Here is a 12,729-nt window from a genome sequence, read left to right as displayed (position 1 = left end):
GAGGACTAATAAGTAAAATCTTTACTATGTTAGGTGAGATGGATGCTTAGGAAATGAAGAAAGGAATAAGGACACCTAGTTCTGCAGGTTATTGTAAACAATAGTTGTATCAGTTGTTTTGCTCCTCCTAAGGGGGGTATTAGTATTCCAGCAGTGTGTTTTCTTTTTGCTTGATATATAATTACTAAGCTAGTGCCATGTATATTTTAGGATTTTGTTATAACAAAATAATTCTGATAACTAATTTCTGTATTTAGGAAGAGGCCAAAGTACTGTAATAGAGATCCAAAAATGAAAATAGCTTAAATGAGAAAAAAGTTTATTTTTCTTCTATATTGTTTTCTTCTATATGATTAAGTAGTGGGTGCTGTGTTCCATAAAGAAAAAACAAATATGAGGAGGGCATCCACCAAAGTCTTAGATCTGAGACTCAAGTCCTAAGATTATATTTTAACCATTGTGCTACATTTACATATCCTTTAGCTCTTTTGAGACCAGAAAATGAGCTATACCTTGTATATACTGCAATTCCTAACATATAGTGGATGTTCAGTTAATGTTTGAATGAAAACCTGTTTTATGTTTTTGAATAAATTAAGGTATAAAAATTTGACCAAACTTGATTTAGAGCTAAAACATGTGAAGAAGCTGACTTAGATAAGATGTTATTTCCATGAAATGGGGAATAGTTTATATAAAAGATAACATTGTTTTGATCTGTATTGATGATTATTATAAATTATTAATGATTTGAAGCTGAAAACGGCAGCTTGGAAATTTAGGAAAGTCTACAACTTTATGACAGAAAAAACTTTGTTGAAGTGTGACCATGGTCTTCATTCTAACATTTTTAGTACCTGAAACACTTATACCAAGGTAAAAAAATATTTTTATTTAACCAATATTTGAAATGTGAGAAAAAACTAGCATAGGCAGCCTTTTGTCAAAGTATTTTAAATAGTTTATTTTATGTGCACATACACACATGCAAATACACATAAAACATTTTATAAATCACCTACTCAGTTGTTTTAAAATGATAGTTTATGTCTTAAAAAGTAATAATAAGCTTTTAATATTTATATATTCATAAGAATTGGTACTGAACTAAGAAATGATTCTTTTTTATTGTACTTCGATGCATACATAAACTGTTAATGGAGATATAAAGTTGATGTTTCTATTAATAAAATTATAATTTATTCATAAGTCATGTGGAATATATAATTTTTACGTAAACTGAAAATATTAAGTAATGACACATAAGTTTCCTTAAGATAGACTTTTATGTACTACTTTGTTTCAGATGTTATTTCTTTCTCTTAGGGGGAGCAATATATTTTTAACAACAAGAATCAGTAACTGGAAGTGCAAGATTATATTTAATAATGTTAAAATGAAGTTTTAATCAGTGGAGGTAAGAATGTGACATCTATTTACATTTAATGCACCATAGAGTGGAATATCTGCTGAATTTCAATGAAGAATTACTTTAAGAACTGTGAAGGGTCTAAGATTTTTAATCCCACTCGCAAGCTAACAAGTTAGCCACTGGGCCATGGATGTCGTCAGAAGACTGGAGACTCATAGATCAAGGACAAAGGTGACTTAGACTCACCGCAGTAGCTAGAGCCAGGTGATACCTGCGTATGGGTAGCTTATTTTATAGGAGAGGAACCTGACTTTTTGTAATAGACATCTGACTTTTGCCTTTGAGGGAGACTTTATAGCACAGTAAACAGATCTGCCCTTTGTTCTAGAAGTTATGAAACACTATCTCTGACTTTTAAGACTATACACTGTGCAAATGAGAAGATAGTATGGAACAAAGGTTATCAGTGTCTCTGCTTATAAGATAGGCAGAAATAGCAGGGACTTGTAGAGAATTGTCTTGCATCATTTTTTATTACAAATTACTTGTTAAAATATGTACCATTGGGCCAGGGATTTAGCTCAGTGGTTCCACCGCCTGCCTCACAAGTGCAAGGTCCTGAGTTTGATCCCTGGTACCAAAAAATAAAAAAATAAAATATGTACCATTGATAGGGAGATTTTGTATTTTTCTGAAACAGGAAAAAGATAGAAACCATTGAAATACCCAACAATAGATGAATGCTTATAACATGCTCAGAGTATAATAGTCAAAATTAAAAATAATATTGTACAACTACATTTATTGAGTTAGATGTTCACCAGCAAATTAAGTGAAATAAGCAAGTTTTAAAATGTACATGTGGTTTGATCCCATTTTTATAAAAAAATTGTACTAATGCGCACACGTATAAAGAATCTGTATTACATATATCAGTTGATAGAATTGTAAATGTTTCCTTTTTGTTCGTCTTTTTTTGAAACCTCTTTGTAAATTAGTACTTTAGGTTTTTATAATGAAGGAAAAAAATAGTTTTAATTTAAAAGTGAATAGTTATTTACAAAGTTTTTCTTCACATAATAAAGAAAAACTTTCCATGGATTTGTATGGGGATTGAAGAATGTTAATTTTCATTTTTATTGTGGACTTACCATTATGTAGAAGGTAGGAGGAGGAGAAGAGAATAATTAGCTAAATTTTTTACAGTTACTATTATTTATAGGAGAGAAAACTCAGTTGTTTTTTTTTTTTATCAATTTGTTCCATTAAATGTCACCAGTGGAAACAAATCTTAGAAAAATGTTCTAACAGGACAAATTTTAAATTACAGAGAGTAATACTATTTGAAAGGTAGAGATTCTGGTGCTGTTTAGTTGGATAAGGCTAAGTTAGGCACACTGAACTAATTTGCTTCATTTTCTGCATATTTAGTGTACTCTGGAATTTGTTTAAATTTATTTTTATAAGGTGACATTTTTGTTGTCTTTCTGATTATTTTCCCCCTTCTTTAACTAAGGTGCTGTTACCAGATTTGTCTTCTGGATATAAATTAAAAATGACTGAAGTTCAAGCAATGGTAGAATTCTCTGTGGAGCTCAACAAGTTCTACAATGTGGATTTATTCCAGAGAGGGTGTGTATTTTAATGTGAAAATTGTATATTTCGTATAAGATACACAGTTTTAATGTAAATTACTTTTATTCTTACATAAGGAAAACAATGAACTATATTCAAGTAATTATTTTCTGAGAAATTTTGTTAAGTAGATATCTAGGAATTATTCACATGGATTAGTGATAATGCTGCATGTATTTAACTTGTATTTATGAGTTTGTACTGTCCATTAAGAGGACTGTAATGAAAACATGTAAGATCTCATTTTTACTCTTTAAAAGCTTATAGTATAGTGAAGCCAATAGGTTATACATGCAAAACAGCTAAGTAGAAAAATAAAACATACAAGATAAAACTGCAGTGAATATGTATAGGAACAGAATGGGAATTTGAACAGGAAATCTTTCTGGGTTGGTACCCTAGGAAAATCATTATGAGAGATAGGATCAAAGTAGGGATAAGACTTGGATAGGCAAAGGGTGCAATGTGATCCTTTTAGTATGAGAGCCTTGAATCAAGAGTCGCAGGCCTGGGTCTTGGAAGTAGGAATAAACATTTTAAGAATATGTAGAGAATCAGATGTCTTCTAGGAGAATTACAGAAGCTAGTAAAGAAAGGCAGTGTTTTAATGTCTGGAGAAGAATTGGCACTATGGATTTAGGTAAGCACTGGTAGTTTCCAAGTAATATAAAATTATCACTATTTGTACAACAAGCATTTATTAACATGGTGAAGATTGTGATACATTAGATTAATGGTTGTGTAGCAGAAATAGAAGCATAGGGAACAGTTTAGAGGCATTTGCAGTAACTTCACGTAGAAATCTGAAGGCCATGTACTGAGTGGTGGTAGTGAGCTATGACTAACAGAAGGTGTAGGGTAAGAGACATTTTGTGGGTTTGGTTTTTCTATCTTTTTGAAAAAATGAAGCAGGCTAGCCTGGGGTTGTTCTTAAGCCAGAAGCAGAAGTCCAAGGAAAAGAGCAGGAGATGCAGTGCCCCTTCAGTTGACACAATGATATTTCCACTGTGGCCTCTTAGTCAAGCAGGTCACAAGGCCCAGTCAAGAACCAGGGTGAATGTTTTGTTTGTTGTTTATTTTTTGAGACAGGGTCTAGCCTGCACTGACTCTGTAGTCCTGGGATTGTAGGCATGTGCCACCAGCCCAGGTAGAATGATTGCCTTTTTGCCTGTAAGGCTTACTTACAAAATGTGAAGCTGGGCGTGGTGGTGGATATCTGTAATTCCAGCACCTGGGAGGCTGAGGCAGGAGGGTCATGAATTCAGAGTCAGCCTGGGCTACCCAGCAAGAGCCTATCTTAAAAGAACAAAAAATGAGCTTTCTATATATATGCCTGATGTGATCCTTTCCATGCCATAACCACAGATTTTTTAAAAAAAACTCTTGCTCTCAGAATATAGTCACTACTAAGCAATAAGCATTCTTATAGGATCTTGCCCATAATCTTCCTAAAAACTGTTTGCCAAGCTAAGAATGTCTACTTAGACCCTGCCTGAATCCTTTTAGTGAAAAACCCTGCAGCTATATCTTTGTCCATGGGCATCATCGTATTTTTAAAAGGCGAAAGATTTATACGATCTGAAGAGAAACAGGAGTATCATCATCTTACTTTTAAAATCTTTTAAGAGATGGAAACAAAAACAGTTTATTTTCCTGACAGCATGTCCTGGCGCCTCTATGTTCACTGTAGATTCTTCACGAAAAATGACTGGTTTTTTTCTTTGACTGATTTCTTTCTTGCACAATCTTGTATGTACTTAAGAGCCTTTCCAAGGACATTTTCACCTTTCTCCTGGAAATTAGCTTTCTCTGGTCAAAAGTTTCTTAGGTGCATGTCTGACTTCTTTTTCCAAGTTATGTAAACAGCACGTTTCATCTGCATAACATGAATTCCATATTTCTAGTCCTCTACAATTTCCTTAGTATTTTCTCTCCTTCTGTAATTGAAACCGTGAGTTTGTCCACACAAACACACAACAATTTTAGGTATTCATTGCTATATTTGTTACTTATTCTTATAGAAATGCAGCTATCAGTAGCTAACAACAAAACTCAGAGCTTCAGTGACACTACAGAAATAAACATTTGTATTTGCTCACAAGTCTGTATATCATCTGAACAGCTGTGCCAATCTGGCTAGCTTGGCTAATCTTTGCTGGATTCACTCCTGAATCCACTCAGCTGACAGGTTGGCTGGATACCAACTGTTGCAGAGTGGCCTTGGCTGGGCAGACTCAGCTCTGTCCTACAGTCTTTCATTCTTGCAGCTTCTCTGAAAAGCGAGACAACCCGTACAAGGAGACCTCTTTACACGTAGGGGTTGAGGTTGATACACTGTCACCTCTGTTTCAGTGTATTGGCCAACAGAAGTCATACATAACACAATCCAACTTAAGAGGTGGAGATAGCAGCACTCCAGTTCTTGATATGAGTTACATTATAGAAGGTATGGGTAGAAGGAAGAGCAAACAAATGGCATGTTTTTAAATCAGTGTACAGATTACACTTTGTGCGTTTATAAACAATTACCCAAAGCTAATTGCTGTTTTAAAAAAATACAATATTGGAATTGGATTTGGAGACTAATTTAGCTAGAAAACAATTTGTTTGCTTACGTTACATTAATAAAGTGATTATTTGAAAACCATTAAGTACCATTTGTAAGGTAGTTTCATATCTGCTCATGTGTGTAGCTTCCTCTGACTTATAAAAGTCTAACAAAATATAAATTTATATTATAAAATTATAATTATTAGAATGGTGTACTATAAAATTTATAGTACAGTTTATAAATATTACATGCATTGTATGCATTCTACTGTATAATAAATATAAAATACAAAGTTGCTCTAAGTAAAACAGTATTTTTTTTTCAGTACTGGGCATGGAACCCAAGGGCCTTCACATTAAGCTAAATCTCTAGCCCTGTTTATTTTTTATTTTATTATTTTGGGTTTTTTTATTAGTACACAATATTTACATTCCATGTGTGGGGCTGCTACATGTATGCAACACATTTTAATTCCTTTTTTCATCCCCTTTCCCTCCCCTCACTCCATGATCTTGCTAAATTGCCCAGGCTAGGCTTGTACTTGTGTCCTTCTGCTTCAGTCTCCCAGCGTGCTGGTATTACAGGTGTACACCATCACACCCTGCTAACAGTATTATTCTTTTGACTAAAAAGATCATATTTACTTATATGTAAAACTACTTTGCTTAATAAAATCATAATTATTACCTCTAAAAGTTTGTTTTGACTCAGTGTTATAAATGCTAAAATAATACTATAAATATAAATACTATAAAATACTAAAAAAGGAATAGAAATATAATAACTTATTATTCACACTTTTACCCATTAGCTTCAGTTTTCTTATTCTTCCCTCCAAAATGAAAAATACATTCAGATTTTCCAAAAATAGAAACAGTAGGCATAGATCTAATTTTTTCCATTTCTCCACCTGTTGTACCTCTGTAGATGCTAAAGAGCAGTTCTTTTTATTTGAATATTAAAAGATTTAGGAATGCCAGACTCCATTTTAGCTTATTTTTTATGTGAAAGGTTAGATCTAAGTAGAAAAATCTATATTAAACCTGCAGAATGTTTCATTTTCTGGAGAGAAGAATAGGTATTTTACTTCCATTGGATGGTATGTTCTGTAAATTACTGCTAGGTTCTTTTGCTTTATACTGTGGTTTGATTAAGTTGTTTCTTTGCCGATTTTCTCCCTGCATGATCTGTCACTAAGGAAAGTGAAGTGTTGAAGTTTCCCACTATTATTGTTGAAGGAAGAGTTCCTAGAAAATTTTATTCTTCTGGTCCAGCTCATTTGATCTTTTGTTCATACTTATCTTACGTGTTGAAGCAGATCTTGTCTTAATTTCAACTAATCTATCACTATAGAGTTTGGTCCTGTCCTTGTGAGATCCCTTTACCCTTTCCTTTACTAATTCTTTAATTCTACTTTTGTGACCTGACCATACGTACATCCTACCCAATCTAGGTATTATTTGCAAATTTAATAATTAACATGCTCTAGGAAATTATTAAAGAAGAATAAATATTAAATACTCAGCTCCTCAGTATACACCTAAATTCGTTCTTGATTTCTAATGTTTATTTTACTTTAGGAAATTATATGTATGTGTATATGGATATGTATATCCTCCATAATATACATAGACTTGTAATATTATGATATTAAAATAACGATATTGTAATGTTTTTACCTCATAATGTTTTCTAATTTAAGGTTATTACTAATGACTGTACAGTGTTACCTCAGTTCACAAATGCCTTTATTTGTTTGCAAACAGAAGCATTTGGCAAAATTTTTGAAAACCTCATCAGGTGACAAACACAGCAACAGCTATCTTTCCCACACAAGCGCAAACATGACCGTCTTTTCCAAAATCACAGAACAAATTAAATTTGCAAACTGTGTATGTGTATGTGTGTATAAATCCTTTCAAATAAATAAGCAGATAAAAATAAATAAACAAATGATCTTAACTTGGAGAAAAAACTAAATTCCTTAAACCAAATACATACCTTTGTTTTGTCATAGGACGGGGGATTTAGCTCAGTGGTTCCACTGCCTGCCTCGCAAGCGTAAGGACCCAAGTTCAATCCCCAGTACCAAAAAAAAGAACCCAGTCTTTTGTCATTGTATGGAGCCAATTTTTTAAAACCATTTATAATTATTCTTATATTTTCTCAAACTGATATTTAAGAATAATTTTATTATATTTTAAAAGAAAATCAGTGAACCAATTAGTAAAACTCTTAGATGCCTAATTTACAGGTTGCTGTCACATTCTCTCATATAAAGCAAGAAATACCATATGTATTCTTCTTTTTCTCTCATTCATCTTTATACCTCTCGGATTTCCATTTTGGTTGTATGTCATACTATTTGATATGTAGGTCTGAGAATGTTTTTATCTACCAATAGCAAATATTATGGAAAACTGATGTAATTATGTCAACTTTATTGTTTTAATAAATAAAATGTAAAAATTGGAGCATAGAATATTTTTAATGTTTTTGAAATGATTTCCTTGTTTATTTTGTTTTAGTTTTTACCAGATTCGTGCATCTATGAAAATTCCACCAAGAATTCCCCACAAAGTAGAAGCCAGTTTGTTACATGAAACAGGTAAGCCAAGGAATATTTTCAAGTTGAAAAGAAAATCTGAAGGAAAATTACAGTGGTCAGTGTTTCTTTTTCATAATTCTTTCATTGTAAAGGTAAGGTAATAAATGGTATGATTATAATATTCCTCATAAGAAATATATTTGGGGCCAAGTAAAATAGGCTTGATTATGGATACTATTTTTTTAATTTCTTACAATGAACACATAAAAATGTTAATGAAAGTGCCATGAAAATGAACAAAAATAAAAGTGGAATCACTTATATCGTGTAAGATGCAATTTAAAAAGATACACAGTACATACACAATTTGTCCTATAATTACAAAGGTATTTTATGATAAAATTTTATAATGTGCATTTTGAGAGCATTGTTTTTACCTTTGTTTTGTTTAAGGGGGATAAGCTACTCTAATTAGAAAACAAAGCCAGGAGGCAATGCAGAAAGGTATAAAATAGGTATATTATAGCAGTTGTTGTTTACTTGTATTGTTAGGTGAGACACAAGTATTTAAGGTTTTAAGCTAAAACTAGTGGCCATGTCATAATTAATGTGTCTTTTTCAATATAGTATACAGGTCAAGCATCTCTAATCCAAAAATCTGACATCTAAAATACTTTAAAATCTGAAACCTTTTTAAGCACCAAGCAGAAAATCCTACACTTCAGATGAATGTTTGCAGTTAAAACAGACATGCACTAAAAATATTGTATAAAATCACCTTTATGTATATATAAAAAACATAAATGAATTTTGTTTTCAGACTTTGTATTATGTGTATGCAGGTATTCCACCGTCTGAAAAAAAATCTGACATCCAAAACACTTCTTGGTCCCAGACATTTTGGATAAGAGACAACCTGTGTCTTGTTTTATTTTTTCCATGTAGTTAGTAAATGAAATGATTAATGAAATATTGTAGAGCATTACTATATAAATCTAGTTTTACTAATTTTTAAAGTATTATAATAAGTACATCTATATAAAGCTATATGGAGCATGAATAGTCCACTTCTGTTGTTAAAAAATGCTAGAACTGTTTAGCTTTTTTTTTCTCATACTACAGATACTAAAATGCTAGTTAATGTTTAATTTTGGTTATTTGTACATCATGGAGAGTTTATTCTATCTTTTTGAAGACTCAAAATCCTCAAGGAGGCCTGTTGCTTATGACCAAAACAAGAAAAATAGCTTTGTTCTCTTAAAAAGGAAAAAAGCTTCCTTCTTGACCTGGCATTTGTTCTCATGTGTATATTTATTGTCAAATAGGCCTTCTTTTGTAAGTTTACTTTTAAGAAGCACAGAGGTATTAAAATAACTGATAATACACAATGCATTTAATTGTCCCTGTGAACTTCCTTAAATCTAGTAGAGGAAGTTTCTTCTTTTTTATCTAACATTTTCGGTTGGAATAGATGTCAAACTTTATTTTGCTTTTGAGATAGCAAGATGTTTGAAATAATTTTAAAGGGCCATAAACGTTAAGTACTTTGAAGGACTGAATTTTCTAAATAGAATCAGTTTCTTCTTTGTTCTCCTGAAGTTTGGGGAGAACAAACCTGTGACTGTTAATTCTCAGTAGCTGAAGTTTTCCTCATATGAGGACCTGAGACATTTTTTGAGATTCAAATAATAATCCATACTTCAGTTAACATTTTTGTATTTTGGTTCATTTTGATTTGGAATTAATGAAGTAATATTGCTTTTAAAATGTTTGGATGTGAGACTGGTTAACTCAGGAAAAAATGAAATTAGGGATGGAGAGAAGAGATAAGAATTAGAGAAATGAAGAAATGATAGAACATAGACAAAACCAGTTAAATCTTAGAACATGATTGATTGAAATATTTCCAAAAGGAAATATTCCAGAAGAAAAAACTATATTCTTTTCCTAATTTCAGTTACTGTGTAGTTTTATTTATATAATACCCAAATAGCTCCTTTTTAATGTTATGTATGATTTCTTCATTCTTTCATTATTACTTTTCTGCAAAAAATACTCATAATAAAGAGATTTAAAACTATTACAACAAACCTTTGTAATCATTAGTTTTATTTAGTACTTTTCCATATCATTTAAAGAATTGTTTCCACCTTATTTTTCTAATATTTGAAGTAACTATCTCAGAGGACTCAAAATTTTAGCTTTCCTTGGTATTACAGAGTAATTCCAAAAAAGATTGTAGATATCAGAATTAATAGCAAATAGGAATAATGATTGGTAGACAAATCTACCACTTGAAAGCAAGATCTTGTCCACCCATTTAGGTTTGTATAAAACAGTGTTGGCAAACCTATGGCACATGTGCCGCAGTGGGCTGTTCATCATCATTGAAAGCTCCAAAAGGTTCACCATCACTGGTATAGAAGATATTAAAATGAAACTAAGTGTCACAGAATTTAATTTGGTTGGTGTGTTTCATTGAAAATTATTTGCTTCATGGTAATGTTATAACTTCCTCTTTTTTCAATAAGTTATCTTGACCTAAACTTTATGAAAACATTTTCTCCAGCTCTAACTTGTTAACTGATGAGTTGAGGATAAGGAAAGGCCTTAAAAATAATTAACTTCTTGACTATTGAGTAGAAGGTTAGGAAGGGCGTGAGGAATAAATTATCAAACAGAATCCCATGATTACTTTTCTTACTCCATCATCCTTGAGTGACTCTTCTTGCTCCTACTTTGTGTTCTAGTTCTGCCAGGAACACCTTTTTTGTCCCCAGTTAGGAGTGTATTGGCATCATCAGAGTTGACAGTGGTTCAGAACTATGAGTCTGGGCCGGGTTCTTAGGATTCAGTAATTTCAGTTATGTAAAGTCAGGTGTGCCATTCAGCATTTTCTGACCTTTAAGAGCATTTTATGGCCTGAAAACTCAAAGCAGATGCTAGATTGAAAAGAACACAGATGTCCTTTGTGGCAGTTGTTTTCATGGTATCTTGCATCTTACAGTTGTTTTTCCAAAGCTTTTTGATTGTTTTGACTTCACTAAGCTGAAGTGCTTGCCTGATGTTTCTCTGACTACTTACCACAGTAAGTGGTCTTCAGATCCAGTGACTCATCTATTAATTTGTTGACAGTGATACCAAGATACTTTCCATAGTTCCAAGGCACACAAGTCAACCTTTACAACATTATACCTAATCTCTGAAATCTTAACAATACAGATTTTGTGACATTTGAATTTAGCCTCATACCAGAAGCTTATTCCATTTAATGTTTCTATTTTCAGGTGATTATGATTATTCAGTTTACTCAGTTTGATCTTGATTTACTAACCAGAAAAGTGCAAATTTTATTGCCATTCAGTTGCTTCTTTGTCTTTTTAAGAAAGAAACACTCTAGAAGATAGGCTTATTTTATGGATAAAAATAAAAATAGTGATTGTTATTCTCCAGTGACCAATACTGGTTGGAAAAGATTTGGCTTTTTACCAAAATTGACATAAATCAAGGTTCAATTGCTAGGCCAATTGTATGACAGAAATATTACCTATAACCAATGTCACTTAAAAAGTGACGTTATTTTTACATTATGACAATTTGTATATGCCTGGTTAGAGAACTTCTCTTTCTCAGCCTTTTCCTAGAGACTGTGATTCTGTTTTTTCTTGATTATAAGTCCAGATTTAATCATTGTCGCTGCCAATTCAGTTTCTAGGTTCTGATAGCAGCTGTGTATTACTGACTGAAATGCGGATGACCTGATGATATACTAGTATATAAAAAGGAAATAGCTTCTAAAAGTAAATAGCTTTTGAGAGATACCAGTCTATAAAAGAAGCCTGGTTTGGAGGAAAAAATAGACTTCCTTGGTATATAATTGTAACTTATATGTGAAAACATTATCAATCTAGTCTCATAGCATCATACCAGGAAATTTTTTAAGAAACTGCATACTTTTTATTTAAATTATAACAGTCAAAGTAGCAACCATATAAACTAGATTACGGACAGAAGAAGAAAAGTATCAAAACTGTCTTTCACATTTTTTTCTCACTTCCTGTCCAAATAACAAACATTTGCCTGCCATGTCTGAAATGTAAACACCAAATATGACTTCCCAAGATCTTTTTTTTTTTTTTGGTACTGGGGATCGAACTCCAGTCCTTGCTCTTGCGAGGTAGGCAGCGGAACCACTGAGCTAAATCCCGGCCCTCAAGATCTTGTTTATTCCAAATGTACTGATGAGTTTTACTTTTAAATCTTATGTAGAATATCTTATTTTTCTTGTTTATATATGCAAAGAGAGCTGCAGTGCTTTACAGTGACCCTGAGCAGTTTGTGAGGCTGTCCTTCCTCTGCCCAGCCCATTTCCATCATGATTACTTTTTCTTTTATGTGTGTGTTCCCTGGGTTTTGTGTCTTGTTTCATCCTCTGAACACCTCTGATAAGTTAAATCTGATAAGGTATTAGGTATTTCCTAATACCTAGTGTACCCTAGAATACTCTCTATCACACTAAAGGTTAATATGAAAATTACAGAGGAGAGAGGTTGATGTAATGTGCAATATACGAGAGGCTCACGGGTGTGGGTCAGACCTAGAAGAAGGCATCTGTTTATTAGT

At 32.5% G+C, this 12,729-nt stretch overlaps 1 protein-coding gene across 11 annotated transcripts in view; it reads left to right on the top strand.

Annotated features, from left to right (window-relative positions):
* Positions 1-12,729, top strand: part of Fam135a (family with sequence similarity 135 member A) — a 101,812-nt gene that overhangs the window by 12,506 nt on the left and 76,577 nt on the right. For all 11 annotated transcript variants that reach the window (XM_021243671.2, XM_004864007.4, XM_004864005.4 and 8 more), the window contains 3 exons: positions 1,327-1,417; positions 2,889-3,004; positions 8,087-8,166. Coding sequence is in view for 10 of the 11 variants with exons in the window: in XM_004864007.4 (XP_004864064.1) it covers positions 2,928-3,004; positions 8,087-8,166 (157 nt within the window). In the remaining variant the exon portion in view is untranslated. The remainder of the gene's footprint in view (positions 1-1,326; positions 1,418-2,888; positions 3,005-8,086; positions 8,167-12,729) is intronic.

This window comes from Heterocephalus glaber, unplaced genomic scaffold (genome assembly GCF_053883595.1).
Source record: "Heterocephalus glaber isolate CG9 unplaced genomic scaffold, H.glaber_assembly_v1.0 deba00000594, whole genome shotgun sequence".
In the NCBI taxonomy this organism is placed as follows: Eukaryota; Metazoa; Chordata; class Mammalia; order Rodentia; family Bathyergidae; genus Heterocephalus; species Heterocephalus glaber.
Note: the sequence above shows the minus strand (reverse complement) of the source record. Positions and strands in the feature narration are given on the sequence as shown.